General features: G+C 38.2%; 2 protein-coding genes across 4 annotated transcripts in view; one reads left to right on the forward strand and one right to left on the reverse strand.

Annotated features, from left to right (window-relative positions):
• LOC143723540 (complement C1s subcomponent-like) overlaps positions 1-23,588 on the reverse strand; it is a 26,225-nt gene continuing 2,637 nt past the window's right edge. Inside the window, exons 3-13 of one of the 3 annotated variants that reach the window (XM_077216115.1) lie at positions 11,578-11,686; positions 11,024-11,222; positions 10,647-10,824; positions 10,407-10,529; positions 8,538-8,731; positions 8,300-8,447; positions 7,990-8,111; positions 7,639-7,714; positions 1,191-1,316; positions 1,013-1,096; positions 1-890 (exon numbers count right to left, since the gene is read on the reverse strand). In XM_077216115.1, coding sequence (XP_077072230.1) covers positions 142-890; positions 1,013-1,096; positions 1,191-1,316; positions 7,639-7,714; positions 7,990-8,111; positions 8,300-8,447; positions 8,538-8,731; positions 10,407-10,529; positions 10,647-10,824; positions 11,024-11,222; positions 11,578-11,648 — 2,070 coding nt within the window. In that variant the 5' untranslated portion in view covers positions 11,649-11,686 and the 3' untranslated portion in view covers positions 1-141. Of the gene's footprint in view, positions 891-1,012; positions 1,097-1,190; positions 1,317-7,638; positions 7,715-7,989; positions 8,112-8,299; positions 8,448-8,537; positions 8,732-10,406; positions 10,530-10,646; positions 10,825-11,023; positions 11,241-11,565; positions 11,737-23,588 lie in introns of those variants that run through there. The other 2 variants (XM_077216095.1, XM_077216105.1) reach the window with 2 other exon arrangements.
• LOC143723565 (tumor necrosis factor receptor superfamily member 5) overlaps positions 22,214-23,588 on the forward strand; it is a 16,018-nt gene continuing 14,643 nt past the window's right edge. The window contains exon 1 of the mRNA XM_077216186.1: positions 22,214-22,672. Coding sequence (XP_077072301.1) covers positions 22,648-22,672 — 25 coding nt within the window. The 5' untranslated portion in view covers positions 22,214-22,647. The remainder of the gene's footprint in view (positions 22,673-23,588) is intronic.

The raw sequence follows: 23,588 nt of genomic DNA on the forward strand, positions 1-23,588 counted from the left end.
TTTACGTGTGAAAATAATTTTATTAGGAGTATAAAACTTGAATCATTTATGATAATAACAGATTAGATATGTTAATAAGACACTATGATGTGCATTATAATAACAACTGGTGAAGGTGAATATAATTTTAGTACGCTGATGTTAGTTTTTTTCCATGGTTTCTTTGATCCAATCCAGGTAGTTTTGGACTTTAGTATAGTAGCCCTTGAAGCTTTTATTTCCACATCCAGGAGGACCCCATGATACAATGCCTGCAAGACGATAAGGCTTGTCTGGAGACCCATAGCCCAGAACAGGGGAAAACAAAGGACCTCCACTGTCACCTTGACAACTGTCTATATTATCTCCTCCAGCACAGAACATGTTATGAGTGACAGGTAAACCGTTTGAATCACATTTATCAAGTGAATATATCTGAACAAGTCCATGAAGCAGATATTGACTGAATTTTTCTGCCACTCTACCAAAACCTGAGATTGTGCCCTCCGCCACAAGTTCATCTGTTTTGTTTGGCAGACACACTGGTCTGATGTTTGGACCAAGTGTCACCCTGGCAGACATTTTGATGAGTGCAATGTCATTATCAAAGTTGTTTGGTTTTACATTTTTACCAACTTTTTGATAATTTGGGTGAATTATGATCTTCTCTGTTTCCATAATGACTGCGTTTTTGTCCTGACCATCAATTAGGCCTCCTAACCAATTCATGGTGTTTCCTTCATATCCATCTACCACATGAGCAGCTGTTAGAGCCCAGTAATCACTGATCAGAGACGCACCACCTCTGGGAGATGACCTATGGAAGATCTGCCAGGGAATCTGCCCCATTCTGGCTGGCTTCCCACCAAAGACTCTGCCACCAAAAGAGACATCTGAATTCATTCCACACACTAAAAGAAAGAGAGAGAAATATGATTTTATATATATATATATATATATATATATATATATATATAATGAAACCGAACAAGGCATATTTGGGGTTATAATCATATTCAGGATGACTGAGTACCTGGTTCACATTTAGGCAAATCTTCTGTTAATTTTTGACCACTCTCAGACACCCAATTACCATCAGCATTACAGGTAAAACTACCTGAGAAAAGGGAAGACAGACAAAAATTTGCAACTAACTATACTTTTATCAAGAAATTCGACAGTGATGTTCACATAAACCATACACATCTCACCAGTTTTATCCAGTTGATAATACTGAGATTTGCACTTGAAACTGATTTGTTTCAGATAAGTTGTTGGAGGATCTTTTTCTGATAGCTCCACTAATTCAGGAAGCTCTGGATTGCCACAATCCACGGCTGAGGAGGAAACAAGAAGAGGTTTTTTTTAAATGACACTAACAATTTTCAGTTTAATACAAAAAAGCATTTTTGAATGTGTACAGTAATACGATATAAACAACACCAACAGGGCTTCCAGTAAGAAGCATGGCGGAACCAGTAAAGGAGACATGCTGAATGAAAATGCACTTTCACTCTCTAACAGTAGATGGCACTTTAGGAACAAGAGAAATGCAACCGACAATGAACTACAATGAACAGTTTTTTTTAACTAATGTTAACAAAGAATACTAACATTTGTAACAAATGTAGTTATTGCTCATTGTTAACATTAGTTAATGCATAAACTAATGCTAACTAATGAGACCTTATTGTCAGGATACAGGCACAGAGGCGAAGGTAAGTGAAAGCAAACGTGAGTTTATTTACAGTGATATATGTGCAGAGACAAAGTTCATGTGCAGGTGCGTTGACGATCACGTCGTGCAGAGGATCCCAGGTGAGCAGACTCTTCTTCAGAGAGTTGGACGTGGGTAGACAATGTCCAGTGATACGAATACTTTTCTGTTTCAGATCCAGGGAGGAACAGGGAGATCTCGGTGGACACGTGGAGCACTTGGATTCAAATGGCAGGACTCGGGAAACAGGGAACCAGACTGGAATACTGGAGACAGCAAGACAGGGATACAAAGGTGAGTATATTCAGGGGTGAGTATAGTTACGTGATGGATCTTCGTTGGCAGACTTGGAAACTTCGGGAAATCGTGGGTAACGGTCTTCTCCTGTTGGAGGCTTGACAATGACTGGGGTGTGCGTGAGTGTTTTATAGGGCTGGGTAACGAGGTGACTGATTGTGAACAGGTGTGACTGGTTAATATTCCGGGGAGAGTGACCTTTGAGTGGTGGATGGGAATGAATCTGATTGATTCCTGACACTACCCCCTCCTCCAGCGTCCGCGCCAGCGGACCTAGGACCCCGACGTCGTGGGGGTCTACCTCGAGGTCGAGGAGCAGGTTTGTCAGGGTATTGTTCGTGGAAGGCAGTGAGTAGCATGGGATCAAGGATGTCCTTACGAGGTATCCAACACCTCTCTTCCGGTCCATAATTTTCCCAGTCAACCAGATACTCGAGTAGACCACCCCGACGTCGGGAGTCCAGGATCTCTCTTACAGCAAAGATGGATTCTGTTTCAATGGGGAGTACCGGAGGATTTTCATCTTGTGCTAGATCTGTAGAGGGGACTGGAACAGGTGAGTGATGGGGCTTCAGGAGGGAAACATGGAATGAGGGGTGGATGCGGTAGTGACTTGGCAGACGGAGCTGGTAGGTAACTGGATTGATTTGTCTTGTTATGGGAAACGGACCGATGTATCTTGGACTTAACTTGCGACAGGGTAGTCTCAACCGGATATCTTTTGTTGAGAGCCAAACCTATTTTCCAGGTTGGTATTCGGGGTTGTTGCTTCGGTGAGCGTCTGCAAAGTGACTGTGGCGGTTTATGGCTTGTTGGAGGTGATGGTGAGCTTGGTTCCATATTCTGTCACTGTCCCGGAACCAGGCGTTAACTGCTGGGACTTCTGAGGGTTCCCCGGACCACGGGAACAGTGGAGGTTGGTAACCCAGAATGCATTGGAACGGAGTCAGGTTGGTGGAGGTTTGTCTAAGGGAATTTTGGGCATACTCTGCCCACACGAGGTAACGACTCCAGAGGTGCTGATTGGCATGGCAGAAAGTTCGGAGGAAACGGCTGACGTCCTGGATTTTTCGTTCTGCCTGACCATTAGCCTGTGGGTGATACCCTGAAGTGAGACTTACGGTGACATTCATCAGTGCAAAGAAGGCTCGCCAAACTTTTGAAATGAATTGAGGCCCCCTATCTGATACAATGTCCTCTGGGAGGCCGAAATTCCGGAAGACATGTTCCATTAAAAGTTCTGCGGTTGCAAATGCTGTGGGTAAGTTTCTCTGGGGAATCAGCTTACACGCTTTCGAAAAGCGGTCGACGGCCACCAGGATGCAGGTGTTCTCTTCGGAGGGTGGAAGATCAGTCACAAAATCCACCCCAATATGCGACCAGGGTCTTTGGGGAACGGGTAGAGGCATGAGTTTTCCTGCGGGCAAATGACGAGGGTTTTTGTTCATTGCACATAGGATGCACCCCTGGATGAATGATTTGACGTCTCGGAGCATGTTGGGCCACCAGTAGCAGTTTTGGAGAGTGGAGCAGGTTTTGGTGACTCCTGGGTGACCCGTACCAACGGAGGAGTGCGCTGAGGAGATAAGTGATATACGGAATTCATCGGGTACGTAGATTTTCCCAGCTGGGCATTCCGTAGGACTGGGTTGGTTTCGAGACAATTCCATCAGTTGTTCGTTTAAGTCCCACTGAATGGGATTGACAAAGATTTTCTCTGGCAAGATGTTCTCAGGTTCTTCATGGTGAGTTTCAGGAGCATGGAGACGAGACAGAGCATCCGCTCGGACGTTCTTGGAGCCTGGACGATAGGAGATCTGGAAGTGAAATCGAGTGAAGAAAAGCGCCCATCTAGCCTGGCGTGGATTGAGTCGCTTTGCTTCTTTCAGATACTGGAGGTTCTTATGGTCAGTGAGAACCAGGAACGGGTGTTTGGCGCCCTCCAACCAGTGTCGCCATTCTTCAAGCGCAAGTTTTACCGCCAGGAGTTCCCGATTGCCGATATCATAGTTTACTTCGGCGGGTGATAACTTGTGGGAGAAGAACGCACATGGCATAGGTTTGGGTGACAAATTGGAATACTGAGACAACACTGCTCCTAATCCAGTGGTGGAGGCATCGACTTCTACGATGAACATCTCTTCGGGATTAGGATGTCGGAGTAGAGGGGCAGTGGTGAAGGCGGTTTTCAAAGACTGGAATGCGTGGTCGGCTTCCTCAGTCCAGAGCAGCGTTTTTGGCTTTCCCTTTAGGAGTGACGTTAGAGGAGCTGTTAGCAGGCTGTACTGGTGAACGAACCTCCGATAAAAGTTGGCAAAGCCAAGGAATCTTTGCAATTCTTTTACCGTCTGTGGGGTTGGCCAGGAAGTGATCGCCTTGGTCTTGCGATCGTCCATCTGTACTCCTCTTTCACTGAGTTGATAGCCTAGGAATTCGACTGAAGTTTGGTGAAATGAGCATTTTTCTGCTTTTAGGAACAAAGAGAACTCACGTAGCCGTTTGAGGACTAAGGAGACGTGTCGTTGGTGTTCCACTGGATCCTTGGAATAGATTAAAATGTCATCGATGTAGATTATTACGAATCGGTTCAGATAATCTCGGAATACCTCGTCCATAAAGCTTTGAAAGATGGAAGGAGCGTTGACCAGTCCATACGGCATAACCAAATATTCGTAGTGGCCAGCAGGGGTGATGAACGCGGTTTTCCATTCGTCGCCTTCTCGAATTCGGATGAGGTTATATGCGCTCCTCAAGTCCAGTTTAGTGAACATCTTGGCCTCACGCAGTTGCTCCAGTGAGGAAGGAACCAACGGTAGTGGATAGCTGAACTTCACAGTTATTCTGTTCAGGGTTCGATAGTCGATACAAGGACGTAGTCCGCCATCCTTCTTAGGAACAAAGAAAAAGCTGGCAGCAGCAGGTGACGTGGAGGAACGGATATACCCCTGTTTCAGAGCCTCTTCAATGTACTGTTTCATGGCTTTCTGTTCGGGAATAGACAGGGAGTAGATTCGTCCCTTAGGAATGGGTTCTCCTGGAACAAGGTCGATCGCACAATCCCAAGCTCGATGAGGGGGTAATTTAGCAGCCTCGACAGGATTGAACACATCTGCAAACGAGGAATAACAGGTAGGTATGGAAACGGACAGACTCTCAGTGGGGCTTTCGATGGAGGTTGAGTTTACTGGGACAATGTTAGGTGCATCAACGATGGATGTGGTCGCCAACTCGGCAGTTCTGGATGCACACTTACACCCCCAGTTCAGGATCTTACCAGATGACCAGTTGATATTGGGTTGATGTCGAATAAGCCATGGGCGACCCAGAATTAGATCAGTCTGACTGTTCTCTAATATGAAAGGTTCAAAAAGTTCGTGATGTGTATTTTCGACACCCAGGATGATGGGTTTAATCTGAGCTGTGACATACCCCTTATTTATGGTTTCACCCGTCACTGCATGGATGGAGTATGGTCTGGCGGTGGCTGATTTCTCGAGCTGGAGTTTTTGGCAGAGCCGTCCGGAAATGAAGTTTCCTGCCGACCCGGAGTCCACTATGGCTGTGGCAGAAACATGGAAAGTCGTGGATTTTAAGATCACTGAAATAGTTAGTGGGGCTGATACCGAATCGGCCGTAAAGACAGAACTCACAAGCATTCTGGGGGGTCGAGTCGGACATGACTGACGAAAGTGTCCTCCCATTCCACAATACAAACATAACCTGAGTTCACGGCGCCGGGCACGTTCCGCTGGGGACAGTCGGTAAGTATCCAATTGCATCTTTTCTCCATCTGCTTCGGGCGGAGCTTCCGTGGGATACTGAGAATTACTAGTGGGTCGGCGATTTTCTAGATAACAGCCCCGAGATCGTTGATGCACACGGAGAGCTTGTTGGATAAATTTTTCAACACCCAGACTGTCATCATATATCGCCATTTGCAGACGGAGAGCAGGATTCAGACCACGTCGGTAAACAGAAATGAGCGCCTTCTCGTTCCACCCACTTGCAGAGGCTAAAGTGCGAAATTCCAACGAATACTCAGAAACCGAACTTCGACCTTGGTATAGTTGCAGTAGTTTGTCACTGGTGGAAGAATCATCAACTGGTCGTCCGAAAACTTCTTTAAAATGGTCTACAAACCCTTGTACCGATGAGGTTGTAGTGGACTCCTGTAACCACATGGTTTCAGCCCATCTCAAAGCAGCCCCGGATAACTGTTGGATGATAAAAGCGATTTTCGATCTTTCTGTGGGATATAAATGAGTTTGCTGTTCCAGAGCGAGCGAACACTGAAGCAGGAACCCGTTGCAATCCTCCGCCCGTCCGGAGAATGGCGCTGGACGTGATGCTTGGTTAGCGAAGCATATCATCGAAGAAGTGGAGTCTGCGGAAGTGCTGAGCGTAGACTGACCGGAATTTTGAACAGCGGCTGTAGACTGTACAGGGTTATCACCATGGCGGGTAGCTTCCATCGCGCTGTTTCACTTTTCTGTTCTGGTCAAGCCTTCTGTCAGGATACAGGCACAGAGGCGAAGGTAAGTGAAAGCAAACGTGAGTTTATTTACAGTGATATATGTCCAGAGACAAAGTTCATGTGCAGGTGCGTTGACGATCACGTCGTGCAGAGGATCCCAGGTGAGCAGACCCTTCTTCAGAGAGTTGGACGTGGGTAGACAATGTCCAGTGATACGAATACTTTTCTGTTTCAGATCCAGGGAGGAACAGGGAGATCTCGGTGGACACGTGGAGCACTTGGATTCAAATGGCAGGACTCGGGAAACAGGGAACCAGACTGGAATACTGGAGACAGCAAGACAGGGAGACAAAGGTGAGTATATTCAGGGGTGAGTATAGTTACGTGATGGATCTTCGTTGGCAGACTTGGAAACTTCGGGAAATCGTGGGTAACGGTCTTCTCCTGTTGGAGGCTTGACAATGACTGGGGTGTGCGTGAGTGTTTTATAGGGCTGGGTAACGAGGTGACTGATTGTGAACAGGTGTGACTGGTTAATATTCCGGGGAGAGTGACCTTTGAGTGGTGGATGGGAATGAATCTGATTGATTCCTGACACTTATTATAAAAGTATTACCTATTTATTTATAATTCTTTTCCACTTAAATCTGTTTGAAACATTTGTTGTGTATTCTTTTGTGTATTTTGATTTATCGTATTTAAATGTTCAGAGGTCTTTTTGTTATAAGAAAAAAAGAAAAAGTTATTAAACCTGTTATACGTAGTATGACAACACCTTTATAACCAACTTATTTAAATATTTTGATAATACTGTATACTGTAATAAAAGCTTCAGCAATTATCGTGACATGAAAATTTTAAATCGTCACATGCCTAGAGCTGCTAAAAATGTTTTGGGCATTGTACTGTTGGTGTTCCCACCACAAAAAAAGCTGTTTCAAATGGATCCTTAGCAAGTTGTGCTAAGTAGCAGTTTTGTGAGCTCGTAACATCACATCACATCATTAACTGTAGCCTATATAGGGAAAACGGTAGTGAAGACAGCCCATTCAATTCTAAGTATCAAAGAGAGGGTGGAAAATTATCCGGTTAAAATATAAGATGTGTATATCTTAAAAACAACTTGTTCAGTAATCAAGAAAGGAGATGTTGTGAGAAGATATTTTCTCACGTTCACAGGGGATAACAGGACTCCATTTTCCATTCTTCTGGCATGTGGATTCATACTCAACCTCAGCTGATACATTCTGTGGAACAGAAAGTGACTTTTTACCATATATTGATAATATTATAAATTATAAATAACCATATAAAGTACATACTGACTGCTATCCAAATTTAAAGTAATTCAATTATATTTGTTAATTATTCAATTTATAGATTTTTTAAAAATAAATAATTTATTTACAATTTTTTTTAAATTATCTAATTCATCTTCATTTTTAACATATATTTCTTAAAATAATTCTCAACAAACCCATAACTTCAGCCTGGGCAGGAAAAACCAGCCTGAAATACTTACTGATTGTAATACATGTCCTTTGTCACACTTCACTTTAACCTTGGAGCCCGTGAGATATTCGAAATCAGAATGCTGTGAAATCATACTAGATGTTGGCGTCACAGGTCCAACACAATTCATCTCTGAGAGAAAGTAAATAAACAACAACGCAACATGTAAATAAACACAGCACTTTTCAATCGACAATCAATATTCATATTAGTGGTGGGTTTTTCAATAGCAGATTGTTACATTTGGTTCCACCAATCATGAACATATCCTATATCTTAATCAGTATATCCTTGGTTAGTTTTAAAGACAACAGCCACACCTTTCACTCTGTAAATGAGGTTAAATCCTCGGTTTGCTCCTTTATGGTCTGTCCTGAAGATAATCTCAACATGTTGAGACCTTGTGAGGAAGAACGGAGGGAGATCCCTTCCGCAAAGTGTCTTAACATCTCCAGAGAGAGGTTTTATCTAAGAGGAATGGGTATAGAAAGACAGAAAAGGTCAATGAGGAGAAATACAAACAAAAAGAGACAATGTTGTATAAAACATGTTGCATACAGTTAATGAGTCGATACACTGTCCATTCTCTTGCATTTCAACATCAAACACGCCTGTAAACGTCAGCTCAAACCGCAGACCTTCCTCCACAGCCAGAGTGTAAGAACACACAGCGTTTTCAGGGTACGGCTCGGGCCAGCCAGGTGACATCAGCACACCTTCTTGAGAGCCTGTGCGATCTTCAGTACAGCTAACTAACAGACAGAAAGAAAACAACATGTGTCTCTATAGGGATTAAGCATAATTTAGGGCTGTCAACTGAATAAGCAATTAATCAAATTAATTAAATTATATGCTGACTAATTAATCCCAACTAATCACAAAGCCTATATAAATAATTGTTGAAAAAATTATCACCATTACCACAGGCTATTATGATAGACAAGTAAATTGTTGAATAGACATTAGATAAGTGGTTTTAGAAATCAATATAATGTTTTATTTGTATATCATTGGTTGTTGTTTGGATTTTGAGATGAAAACACCTCTTTACCATCTTCACCAACACCAATTCTAAATTTGGCCTTCAAATTTTTTGTCATGACAAATCTTGGAGTGTTTGGCATGGTAATGGATATGACAATGTTGATATGTTTGGTCTTGGCGGAATAGATCTGCTACACTGCTGATGCAAATAATTAGTCATTCCTTCTGAAGGATTTGGTAATACTTGAGTCATTAGTAGTGGGTTACCATGATCTTCACTCAAGAACTAATTATACATTATGTATTATTCATGTTAATTATTTTCTTAGTAGTTCTCTTGGAAGTATAAAAAAAATAGTAGTTATTGATTAGCTAATAGTGAACTACCACATTCGTCTAAGCACTATCACTAAAATATACAAACAAAGCTCTTTTGCACAAATTACCATCTTATATTAATTCTCCTTTAGCTGTTAGAAGGTCTGGTTATCAGACTAGAGCTCATGGATGGCTTTTACTTCAGATCCCAAAGATCTCCTCTGAATTGGGTAGATCTGCTTTTAATTTTTCTGCCCCTCACACTTAGAATGAATTACAATGCACTTTTAGACTGAATGATCTGATTCCTTTATGGGATTTTAAACGTCTGCTCAAGGATCATTTTTATTACTGATTGTGTTTGTTTTTTGTGATTGTTTTTGCTTTCTTTTATTGTTTTATTTTTAATTTTTTGTTTTGCTGTATATTGTACTTTTGGCTGTATTTCTTTCTTTTTTGTGTGACCTACACAGGTCGTTGCTGTAAATGAGAACTCGTTCTCAGTCAACTTACCTGTATAAATAAATATGAAAAAAATTAATAATACTAATTCATTAATCAGAGCTTCTTTTTATTTAATAGTAGTTACTAGAGTGTGTAGTTATTCATTAATTGCAGAACAGTTTTCTAAAGTGTTACCGAACTTTGCATTAATCATTCATCAGCTGGAAAAAAAAAAAACAATTCTGAAAGGGATTCCAAAGATATTCTGTTTTGTTATAGCAGTGGTGTGTACTTCCCTATTCTATTAGAGAATTATAACAATTATTAAAACTATATACAGTACTTATATTGTATGGTGTAAACAACCCTGTATTCTTGTTGATATTCTGATTGTTTAGCACATTTTATAATTTTTTCGTAGTGGAAGCTTTAAGATAATATCTTAAATAATAACTAGGAAAGCATATACATTTTTTCAAATTAAAATCAATATTTCATGTCCTTGTATTTGTTTATGCTAAATAGCAGAGTAATCTACAGGATAATAAAAATAATTTATTTTGCAATAATTACTGGCTGACTGACATTAATCCTTCCATAATCAATTGTAAATTAAAATGTTAAATTGACAGCCCGAGTAAAAATGTCTTAAAATCTCATTCGACCACAACCATTCATTACCTTGGCAGGTGTGCTTATCGGGGTCAAGGATGTAACCTGGTCTGCAGAAACAGCGATAACCTCCAATGTAGTTATTGCAGAGTTGGGTGCACTCATTATCAGCGTCCTTACACTCATCAACATCTAAAAGTCAGCAAGATTTGATGTTAAAGCATTGGCTAAGATAACATTCTCAATGACTCACAATCTCATGTCCTTTCTGCCCTGCAGGCAGTGCATTACACATCATCTGTTACTCACCCTGAATGGTGTAAAAGCCTCGAAATCCAGTGTGCCTCTCAGGGTTTGAGTAGTCTGCGAGAAATGAAACAGAGAGACAACCTCCAGAGGAGGAGTGGAGCAAAGGGTTGATAGACGACTGCAGCTCCTTCAAGGACTTGCGTCCACACAGAGTGAAAAGCTCATTATCTACAAATACCTGGACAAAAATTGTTGTCACTTACAAAGACACAAAATATAAATAATTTATGTAAAATATTTTTTTCACACACTCCCCTTAACATAAAACTGCACTTCTAAGTGTGCACAGATACAGTATGTTTAAAAAAAAAATAATAATAATCTTTCAAACACACACATACACACACACACACACACACACACACACACACACACACCTTCAAGGAATCGTCCTCACACCCTAAGCTTTCTTCCAGGTCCAAATGTATGAGAGTGAGTGTGATTCTGTGTCCGGTTGGAGCACACTCTTTCCAAGTCAGGCTGGAATTGGGGTCATACCCTCGTGGGTGTCCAGGAGACTCCAACCATCCAGTCAACGACACTGACCCACAAACGGGAAGGAGGAGGACAACAATACTGGACAAGGAGGGGAAAGTCAGAAAAAACGAATTCATAATGGAGAAAATAGTAGGGTATAAATTAATAAAGCAGAAAAGACAACATAAACAACAAACCCGTAGATAGATAGATAGATAGATAGATAGATAGATAGATAGATAGATAGATAGATAGATAGATAGATAGATAGATAGATAGATAGATAGATAGATAGATAGATAGATAGATAGGTAGATAGATAGATAGATAGATAGATAGATAGATAGATAGATAGATAGATAGATAGATAGATAGATAGATAGATAGATAGATAGATAGATAGATGGATGTAATATTTGGTTAGCTGAAAAATTACAACAAGAAAAATACATACCAGAAAACAATCATGATGAGAAGTGTTAAAACATAACTCGCTCTCTCTTGTTTCGGGACTTTCACTTTCATGCGCTGCTTGCATCATTATGTCCCAGCCCCCTTTTCCCCTAAAAACAGTCAACATACTTGAGAGTATGAGTGTTTCTCAACATCTGCCAGTGGGCGTTCACCCTGAACTGACGTGAACTGTTGCAGAGATGTAGTGGCTGTTCCAGACATAACTGTTGGGGGCAGATACAAGCCTCATTTACATTCTTTATTCATTCATTTAAAGTTTAAAAGTTATTCAAACATATAAGATTTGTATGTAGGTTAGGTTATATGGACACTTTTGAACACTTACCAATATATCAATCCAGGTAAACAGGACGAAGAGCCTTTAAAAATATCCTTTACATCAGGTTTTAGGTTATGTTACAGCCATACATGATGATTAGTTATTTGCTAATCATCACTACCTTTTATATACTGAATAAATACTGTCAAGCAATAGGCCTATATTGAACAATGAAAAGATTTATATTAATTTTTTCAACGCAATTTTTTTGCATTCATTTTATGTAAAAAAAAAAAAAGCATTTATTTTTCTTAATGTGTATTTTTAGTGTTAATTGAGTTCACAAAAATGAATGAACTATTTTCAATGTAAATGCAACGTCTTTGCTAATATAAACAGTTTTTCAATTAACTTACAACTTGTGCTTGTGCGCAGTTATACAACTGAGATGTGCAGCCAGAAATACATGGGCTACAGTGAAATGCTGAAACCCATGATTGTTATTCGACCTGAGTGTAAGTACGCCATCTGGTGTCAGAAAGGAGCAAGAGAGGAAAGTGAGGGTGGTGACGCACAAAGAGGAAGAGGCAGGACAGATAAATGGGAAATGGAGAGAAAGAGAGGGAGAGAGGAGGGACGGTATAGAGGGGAAAGACAGATATGGGGGCATAGAGGAAGAAGAGGTTATCTGCACTCTATTGTTTGTATTTTTTTCCAACAACCATTTACTGTAACACCACACAAAAAAGGTCAAATGGTGTCATTGAACATGTTAATCGAATTCTGATATGTTGTTTAATAGAGGTGTACTACTGTACTATGTGAAATGTAACATGTAAGTTAATTTTGTTTTTAGGTTGTGTAGTTTTTAAAATTGTGAAGATGTACTTATGGGTTGCACTTGATCTTTATTCAATGTAACAGAACATTTAACAATTACCTTACATGGCCAATGCTAACTACCCAAATTATGCTAAATTACCAATTACTCTGTCTCACATAGCTTGAATGAGGTAAGCAAGCTTTATAAGATACCAACCAAAGGAAGTAAAACAGAAATTGTGACTAGCTTTATTCAACAAAATCAAGGAAGTAAAATAGTTCACTATTACAGAGAGAAGTCTCTACTGCAAGCTATGAATCCCACTTATGTTGTTGTTGTAGAGATCCTCGAGTTTGGCTTCTTCTTTATTAAAAAAAAAACTATAATAAAAAAAACAGGGGAGCACATAGTGTGCTAGGGGTCTGAGTCTGACGAAAAGATTGTATGACAAAATTATAGAAAATTTGTTTACAAAAGTAATAAAGTTTCGGAACCCTTTCATTTCTCATTTTATTCGTCTACTTTCAAAAGGTTGGTTAAAAATCACATAAAATCACAATTATTTTATTCTTTTGACAGCCATAGTTTTATGTGTGTAACAGTACTCTAAAAAAATATACAATGTTGGTATTGGCATGAAACGGAAGTTGCAATAGTCTTTTCTTCCCTATTGTGATACAGTGAAACAGCTTCTCGATTTTTTTTAAATATTTATTTATAATAAATACAGCAATATTCCAAAAAAGAAAAAAAAACAAGAATTGTCCATTTTGATTTCATTGTGACATTATTTGAATGTAAATATTGTCTAGATTCATATTTGTTTCTGAAAAAATTGGACTATGTACATTAAAACATAGCTATAAAAATCTATTGTTTTCGGAAGTGGTTGATTATATTTTGGGGACCACGGCATCAAAAAGTAAAAAAAAACTGATCTACATTATGCAATATATCTCAGATACAGTAACACCATCTTACCATTCAAATAATGTATCTTTATGACGCCAACAGTTCTTGTGAATATATGCTATAAAAATCTGATTAGATGAGTTTGTTCACATCACATGGGCCTAAACCTAAACATATACATACATATATATATATATATATGTGTGTGTGTGTGTGTGTGTGTGTGTGTGTGTGTGTGTGTGTGTGTGTGTGTGTGTGTGTGTATATATATATATATACACTCTAAAAAACGTTAGGTTATTTTGTGTACCCAATAGCTGGGTTAAAAATAGTGGGTCGTTCTGTTGGGTTATTCGGAACATTTATTGGGTTGTTTCTATAACAACGCAGCCGGTTAGTTTGAATTTCAAATTTCAACGGTTGACCACCACAGCTGACAGAAGATAACGTTACACGGGTCAGTTAATATTACACTACACAGTATGCATATTGTAGCCTATGTTATTATTTATTTTTTTCGTTATAACATGACTTTAAGCTCTTACATAGTATTATTGCCGTTTTTCGTTCTAAATGTTCGGCCAATTATTTTTATGTTTATATCTCCCCTGTATGACTGCTTTTTTGTCCGCTATCTGCGACTAACGACACCAATATGGCCATATAGCCAGCCAATTTCTTAGTAGCCTACTCGGTTGTGATACTCTTCCTAACTTTCTTTGTCCTTTCCAATACTTTTTGGGAAGTTATTAATATTTTCAGATATTAACCGGCGCGCTCGGCTTCAAGAGGCAGCGGAAGCCTGGTCCATCCATCCAGTATCGCAGTCACTTACAGGAAGAAGGTATGCTGTGTTATATAAAGGCCTACATTGTAGCGCAAATGTTTACTTGGGCTATCCCATAGATATAAACACTATGGGGCTACCCCAACTACAGTGTGAATTTAAAATACTACAAAGTGTTAAACTAGGGTGACCACACGTCCTCTTTTTCCCGGACATGTCCTTTTTTTCGGACCTAAAGAAAATGCGACCGGACGGGACGCCACTCATTGTGTGCCTTTTTTTCATTGCTTTAGATCCCTCCTTAAAAAAAAAAAAACGTTTTATCTAGACAACTCTATAAAGATTAAAAGTTAAAAAAGATAACTACTCAATAAGATAGTAAGTTATTACAATAGTCAGTTCAGTTACATAACACTTTTCAGATCGCCACATGCCCATTAAATAAAATGACGGTTGGTTGAAACTTTATTCCTTTATGATAAACTTTAACTTATTACTTTTTAAATGACACATAGTAGTAAAAGGACATTTTAAATGGAGGTCAGTTACCACAATACATGGCAATTGCAGAAGCTCTATATTATAATAATAACAGGGATTAAAGTTCTCCGTCGCTACGACGGATTTCCGTTAATTGCAGCGAGTCTATGACGGATTTCCGTCAATTGCAGGGTTCCCGTCTGTCCTTAATGTCTTAAATTCACTTTTCATAATGTTAAGGCCGTAAATAGGCTTTCATTTCTCAAATAGTGTGATAAATGTCTTAATTTTAGTTTGAATAGGTCTTAAATTAAGGAAAGACGAGGTGTATTCACCCTGCTGAGGGGGATGTGATAAAGCCTTGATCGGAGCGAAAGCACGTTCCTCTCTCCACTCTAACATTCTGTAATCACTTCGCTTATGGTCCAGTCCGGGTTTTCAATTCCCGCTCACGGAAAAACTGCTCCGTGTTCACTCAATTAATCTTAGTTTTGGAGAAGTGCATGTCAGGCTACAGCTGGTTTGCTGCGGTCCGAATCCGAGCGAGTTTGTTCCCTGCGCCCCCCGCAGCGTTGGTCTGGTTTCACGTTCAACTTAATTCTATCGAACCCTGGTGCGTTTGCGTGCATATTACGTCAACGCAAACGTGCACGGCGCATGATAGAAAACAGAACGCGGGTCAATATTGGCCGTTTCTCAATACCAATAGGCTACGCAAACCTCGGACTTGCGTCCTTGATAGTTCGGACTTGGCAAGTTCGACTCGGGAGAACGAACTCCCGAGGACGCGAGTCCGGTTATTCTGCAAACGGATCCGCGCCGATCTTGGTTTCGTCACTCATCTCGCTCTGGCTACTCCGGTTATCTCTTTATGTATATTTTAGTCAACAATAAAATGAAATATGGTATAAAATACAACTCTGCCTCTTTTCATCAACAATATAACGAAATATATACAAAACACCTCTTTTCATTTATAAATGAACATATTATCAAAAACATATTAGGCCTATATGGCCACACAAATGTGGTTCAGATAACGCACATTGATTATCTTCACTCCATATATTAATAACAACACGCAATATAAAACACAACCCTGCTTCTTTTTGTTTTCATTTTAAAAATATGAAACATTATTGATCATTAAAACTGACAAACTTAACAAACAGAGACAGGATTGTATCATTTTATTTTATTATGCATGTACACATACAAGAGAATGCATAGTAAAATATATAAAGAATATTTTATATATTTTAGAATATATAACATTACACAACCCTGTTGCTTTTTGTTAAATGTCAGTTTTAATTATCAATAATATCCATAAAAGTATAAGTAGCCTAATATGTAGGCTATAAGAAGCTATACAATGAGAAATAAAGCAAAAAATTCAGTCAAACATTAGTCAGCTCTCTAATAGGCTACACAGTTAAAGTTAAATAGCCTAAATATATAAAGTTATGAAACTTCACTTTGCCCTCAGCCAAAACGATTTGCCATTAAACAAACTATATATTAATATAATTTAGCATTGTTTGGTCTTATAAGATAAATAAAAACATGCACTGAAAAGTTATGTAGATGGTTGATTATTTGTCAAGCTAAGTAATTTTTTTTCATAGATTAAAATAGCTTTTAAAATATGCAAACTGGCAATATGAAAGCGGTTTAAAACATCTCCCCTTAAAACGATATTGGTCTCGACTATTTAAATAAAGTTAAAGGAATATGACTTGGCCTGAAAAAAATTTTCAGTCAGAAGAATTTTTTTCACTTTAATCCCTGTAATAATAATATAAATAATAAAAAATATAATAATATATATTTATATTGATAAACAGATGTCCATACTTTCATTGTTACTGCACCTTATTACATGGCTTGGTTGAATTCTAATATAGAATGTGGTGTGTTATTTCTTGATAACAGACCGCTGCTAAGTATAACACACCGTTGCCATGAAAAACAGAGCGTTGCCATGGACGCAGGATTCTAACCGTAGATACGGATCAGACTATTTTCTTTAGCGGAAGCAATACAATCGTTTTTAAATCAATAAACTCCTTTTTAAATCAATATTTTGTGTCAAATTATTGATTTATTTGGTAGGTAGCCATGTAATAAGCAGGATATTGCGAGGCGATTGTTATAGCGAATACAACCCCTTCAGGCTGATTCAAGCTCCGCTTCACGTCGGGGTCATAATCAGCCTGTCAGGGTTGTATTCACTATAACAACCGCCTCGCTCTACATTATCCCTTACATATGAGGTGTTGGTGTGATTTTAACTTTTCTTTTTCTTTATTAATTTTTAGATTGCTCAGGACATTGGTATTTTATACCCACATGCCAAAGATAAACTTTTTGAAATTTGGGGACATGCATCTCAGCGAATCCTTTCATATTGCAGGACTGATAAGAGAGCCTTGGATCTTCTTCCTGTTCAGACTAACATTTCTTCTGGTGAGAAAATCCTGCACAACAGCTCTGTACTTTCATGTCAAGTTATAATATTTTGTCTATAATATACTGTAATGCACTTGTTTAAAGATTAATCCATTGTTCTTTCTGTTTTATGTAAAGACACTCTTGGAGATGTTGCTTTAAAAACCCTGCCAGCTATCTTTCCTCCATAGAGCGCCAAAGTTATGACGTCACTTTGTAGGCCAAAACGCGTAAGTGAGTTTGCATTTTTGCACTTCCGGTTCTCTCACCCTAAAGTCTATGGGTTTTTTGAATGGGTTTTTGCTAAATCGCCTGAAATAAGGTCTGTGGTTAACAAAGCCTCTAAATATTTTCACGTTTTGATCTATGACATAAAACCAGTGGTGGTAAGTAACGAAGTAGAAATACTTCGTTACTTTACTTAAGTATTTTTTTCGGGGATCTGTACTTTACTTGAGTATGTTTTATTTGCATCTACTTTTACTCTTACTCCACTACAATATTAAAGACAAAGTTTACTTTTTACTCCGTTACATTTCCCCCATGCCTGCTCCAAGTATTTATTACACTGGCTTTCCAAACCAATGAAAAACTTGGTTTTATTTTGAAAAAAAGAATGCGCAAGCTCTTTGCCAGCATAAGCTCACATAGCAGTCGGTTCGCCATTGTGGAAGATGACCGCAGAAACAGGTGAAGGTAAAGCAATGATCCCGAGATTCCCGCTTACCTTGTATCTTTCACATCTTCTGTTTGATGCAATTAATGTTATGGAACATGTCTATTGCAGAGCTGCCAACTCTCACTCATTCACCGTGAGACTCACGCAATTGACACTTTCCACACGCTCTCACGACACATCCATTTTCTCAAAAATCACGAAGCAAAGAGGACATTGACACCGACAGACAAGACGGATTAGGTTACTTTTGATATGAAACAAATTCTCAGCTCTCAGATTCTGTCAATTTTATTACGAAATTTAAACAATAAATACCGTTTTGGAGCTTTTAAATGTGACGTGACAGATAGCTAGCGCCTGCTATGGGGTGCCGTTAATCTTTTTACTACTAGTTAATTGTAAATAAACACAAATGAACAATAATAGGTAGCCTATGTTGAAAGATACAGTACAACTTACCGAAATGTATAAACCTTATACATAATATCAATAAATCAGTGTTTTTCAACCGCGGAAAGAGGTCAATAAAACAGCTGGAGAACAATGTCACATAACGTTACATTTACCTCAGGAAAAACAACAACATTTAATGACCATAGCATGTTAGTTGGCTAGAAAAATTAGTATTTTATAATATATGTAATATTAGTATAAATTAGTATTTTGTTAAATGTGCACTATATATTTATTATATTTTTACTTATATCCTTAAAATATTATAAAGTTGTTATTATAATAAAAATCACATGTATTTTTAACATGTAATAATACCAGCTGACAGGGCTCTCTGTAGCCTATGTTTACAGAATTAGGTAAGATTTTCTTAATTTAAAAATTAACATGCATCTACTGTAACAAATATTAATCAAAATGAATCTATATTGAATCAAGATCGGAATCAAACCACAATAATTGAATTGAAATTGTAAAATTTGTATCAAAGAATGGCCTACCAGTCATTGCACCATAATATGCTGTCACCAAACTTAATGAAATTGTTTAGAATTGATGCAAGGTGCTTCATTGTCTCTTATGATTGCAAATCTAACAAATTCTTAATTGCATTATCTAATAATTTGTTCAATTAAAACATTGCATATCACTCCCAAAACAATAGATCTGTTTAATTATTGATATTTACAGTTTGAATATTTACTTTTTACTTTCGGTACTTAAGTACGTTTTAAATCGGATATTTTTGTACTTTTACTCAAGTGATGTTTGAATGGAGGACTTTCTACTTTTACTGGAGTCATTTTTTATTCAGGTATATATACTTTTACTCGAGTATAATTTTTGAGTACTTTTACCACCCCTGCATAAAACCCCCCAGTTATAGCCTGCTTGTGGTTTTTTAAACTTGATTGTGTTTGCTTGTGGTTTTTAAAACTTTATATAGGCTTCAGAATGTATAAATTTTGGATTAACTTGTAAAGATTATCTTGATAGACAAAACGTGTAAAGGTCACAACCCTTTGTTGAACACAGATCTTATTTTTTGCGATTTTCCAAAAGTCTATGGGGAAAATGCATAGCTTTTCGATCGAGGGAACCCATGCGCCGCTAACTTCCGAGTTGTCCTACAAATTGACGTCATAACTATCGGCACTCTATCGGTCAAAAGTTCAGTATGTCGTACCACAAGGCTCAGTACTAGGACCGCTGCTGTTCACTCTGTACTTTCTACCATTAGTAGATATCATTAGGAAACATGGAATTAGTTTTTACTGTTATGCTGATGATACTCAGCTCTATATTTCCTCAAAACCTAACGAAACTTACCAATTCACAAAATTAACCGAATGCATAGCTGATATAAAAAATTGGATGACTAGTAATTTCCTACTACTAAATTCTGAAAAAACACAGATTCTAATTATTGGACAAAAAACTTCCACACACCATATCCAATAATACTGTTTAAAGCTTGATGGCTGCTCTGTTAAGTCTTCGTAGTCAGTTAGGAACCTGGGTGTGCACTTTGATACCAATCTCTCATTTGAAAGTCACGTGTCTAGTATCTGTAAAAGCGCATTTTTCCATCTTAAAAATATATCTAAATTACGTCATATGCTCTCATTGACAAATGCGGAACAATTAGTTCATGCGTTCATGACATCAAGGCTAGATTATTGTAATGCTCTACTGGGTGGTCGCCCTGCACGCTTAATAAACAAACTACAGCTGGTCCAAAACGCAGCCACTAGAGTTCTTACCAGAACCAGGAAGCATGACCATATTAGCCCGGTTCTGTCAACACTGCATTGGCTCCCTATTAAACATCATATACATTTTAAAATATTGCTGATTACTTACAAAGCACTAAATGGCTTTGCTCCCCTGTATTTGAGCGAGCTCTTAACCCATTATAGGGTTAAGCATTCACATAACACATTATGGATTGCTATAATTCAATGTTAGACTGCATAGTTTAGATCAGCTGGAACCGGGAACACTTCCGATAAATCCTGATGTACTTAGTACATCATAAGAAGGATGGGGTCTAGGCTAATATTAGTCTCTCTGTTTATCCCGAGGTTTAGCGCAAACTGCCAGATCCAGGCCGTATCCAGATCTGAGGAAGGACCATCACATGGACACAACGACAACGCATCCCTGAAGTGCCAGTCTCATCAATACTGTGAAGGCCTCATGGACACCTCAACAAACTCATCTCCATACCGGCGTGATAACTCCGACCACTAATCAGATGAACTGAATAAATATTGTGAAAGTTCTGATCCAATCTGACTTCTGACCTATTATGCCGCCTAAATCATAATCATACACTGTTCGTTTGTTAGCCAAAGGAGGACTGGCCCCCCTGACTGAGTCTGGGTTCTCCCAAGGTTTTTTTCTCCACTCGTTCACCTGATGGAGTTTTGGTTCCTTGCCACTGTCGCCTTTTTTTGCCTTTATTCGCCATTGGCTTTTGGCTTGCTTTGTTGGGGACATTTAACATTTAATTTTGAATTTAACAATACTATTACAACTTTACTTTCCTGTTATCTCTGTAAAGCTGCTTTGAAACAATTTGTATTGTAAAAAGCGCTATATAAATAAAGGTGACTTGACTTGACTACAACTGTTTATTTGTGTTTTTGTGTTCCATGTTTCTTAGAACTTAAAACATAACTCTAAATTAATGTTAACATTAATATTCTGTGCCTGGAGGTGTTCCCTCAACACGTCGTCTTATGAGGCAGTTTATAATTGCATTACTTTTTTTATTTTATTTATTGAAACAATTTCTTACCTTTAGGTAAGTACTTCAAAACAATTGCAACAATTACTTTTGAATGCAATGTCTAATTGAATGTAAATAAAGCATTGTTAATATACTTAAGTTGTGAGTTATTTATTTACATGGTAATAATAGTAATTATAATTAATATTAATAATAGGTTGATTAAAGCATTTTGGCCAAATAACCCAACAGATTAGTTACTTGTAACCCAATTTATTATGTAAAACTAGTTACCTAATTTATTGGGTCAAAATAACCCAACAAAAGGTTGGTGCTATATCAACCCACCATTGGGTAGCTGTTGGGTCGTTTTTAACCCAACTTTTTAGAGTATATATATATATAAGTGTATGTATATTCCAAAGACAGCACATTTTGTCTTAACTATATGTTGGAGATTAGATAATTCATGTGAGAAAATACCTTTTTCCATTAACTACTAGAGTAAAATATTAGATATTGCTATACAGATGGTCTTCTGTGCACTGGCATAGCAGCGCTCACATTAGAGAGTACAGTAATGATATGAAACTACACTGCTAACAGTTCTGACCAAATGAGGAAAAGAGTAAGAACACACACACACACACACACACAACCTCTTGCACTGAAGTGCCTGTGGGTTTTCATGTCAGACCTCATTTTTTTCTGACATTTAGATCACACAAATGTGTGATTCAGAGCAGATAACAACAGATACATTCACATCTACTTTGCAAATAAAAAATGTCCCAGCCATCCTTTGTCCCTTCAGTTTTTTCGCCCTCTAGCTGGTGTAAATACAAATTAAGTAGAAACTTATCTCACACTTTTGACAGATTAATCATGCCTGATATTATTTAAAGCACTCATGATGTTTTAGTTTGGATGTCCTTATTCATATTGACTGCTTTACTCAATACTATTTCTGAGAAATCACACAATTAATGAAGGTCTTGTTGCAGTGTTGACATTCTCTGTCTGTCTCGGGGGTTTAATGATGTGAACAGGAAGGAAGGCGAGAGAGCGCACGCACAAATGCAGAGGGTGGATAGAGCTAGTGGGGCTTTCCAATGCATTGGACAGAAAAAAAAAAAGAGTAACAGAGGGGGTTTAGTGTTGGTGACGTAAAAAAGAGCCACAAAGGAAATTGAGAAAAAAATGATTCCCCTGCCTGCAGCCGATGAACGGAGATACCGCACAAAAAGATAGAGCAAGTGCTTGCGACAGACAAACAGAAGAGAAAAGAAAAGCGACACAATAGAGGGCCAGCATGGCCGAATAATCATCAATTTCTTGGTAACGTAAAAAGAGGAATCCAGACTTTTAGAATCACTTCAAGTTCTCATTGTTTAGTGGACAGACTTCATATGACTGCACAAAACTATTCAAACTGAAAGGACCAAACCGAGACAACAGTGAAAGTAGCCGAGATGGGAGAAGTGAAATGTCCGAAAGGTGAGATTTTCATATCCTTACTGTACAAACTACTTTGATTTAAAAAGAGCTGGGTTTTTATCTATTTCTATTAAAATCATTTTTGATATATAATGTACTGGGAATGCTGTTTTTAATACTGAAATCTATAACAGTGTGTTATAATCATTGTATCACATAGTTGGTAAAAGAAAAATATGTTTTTTCCAACTTTAAGCAACATTATGAAAGCAGTTCACCCAACAATATGTAAAAACAAGCTATCATGCCTGATCTTTTCTTTAGCCTGCTGCAACGTTTTACAGTGACAAGATTATTAAAGTAGCCTTCATTTATATTCATTTCATTTTGAGTTCTATGCTTAGTGACATATAACTTCCCATACAATTGACTAAGGCACAGGGTATTATTTTTACATAATATTGTTTATCAAGGTGAAATCAGCCCACCAGAGTACTGTAACCCTGCTAACTGTCACGGGCAGGTTGGAGCAGATCACAATAGAAGCAGACTTTAATTTTCACAATCTTAGCATAAACCGCTAAGACTAGTATTACAAGTTAGACACCAATTTTTTTTTTCTTTAAGACTGTTCATAACTTTTTTAAATCAGTTACATAAACGTAGATTAGCCTAATTTAATACCGAAAAGTAAATCTGACATCCCCAGACTAACTGCTAGTGGGTCACACTAGGACTTAAGACACTGTCTTAACATAATGGCTATGTTTATACAACCAGCCCCGGATATACAGGAACAGATAGAACGGGGAAAAAACAACCAAAAAAACAATCATTCATATAACAACAACAACAACAGACAATGAACAGACTGAAACACAGGACTTAAACACACAGGGAACAGATTAGGGAAACAAGACACAGCTGGGGCAAATTAACTGATAATGACAGGTAGACAGGTGATAGAACTAAACAC

This window comes from Siphateles boraxobius, unplaced genomic scaffold (genome assembly GCF_051911475.1).
Source record: "Siphateles boraxobius isolate OS27281-9 unplaced genomic scaffold, OSU_SipBor_1 12, whole genome shotgun sequence".
NCBI classification, from domain to species: Eukaryota; Metazoa; Chordata; class Actinopteri; order Cypriniformes; family Leuciscidae; genus Siphateles; species Siphateles boraxobius.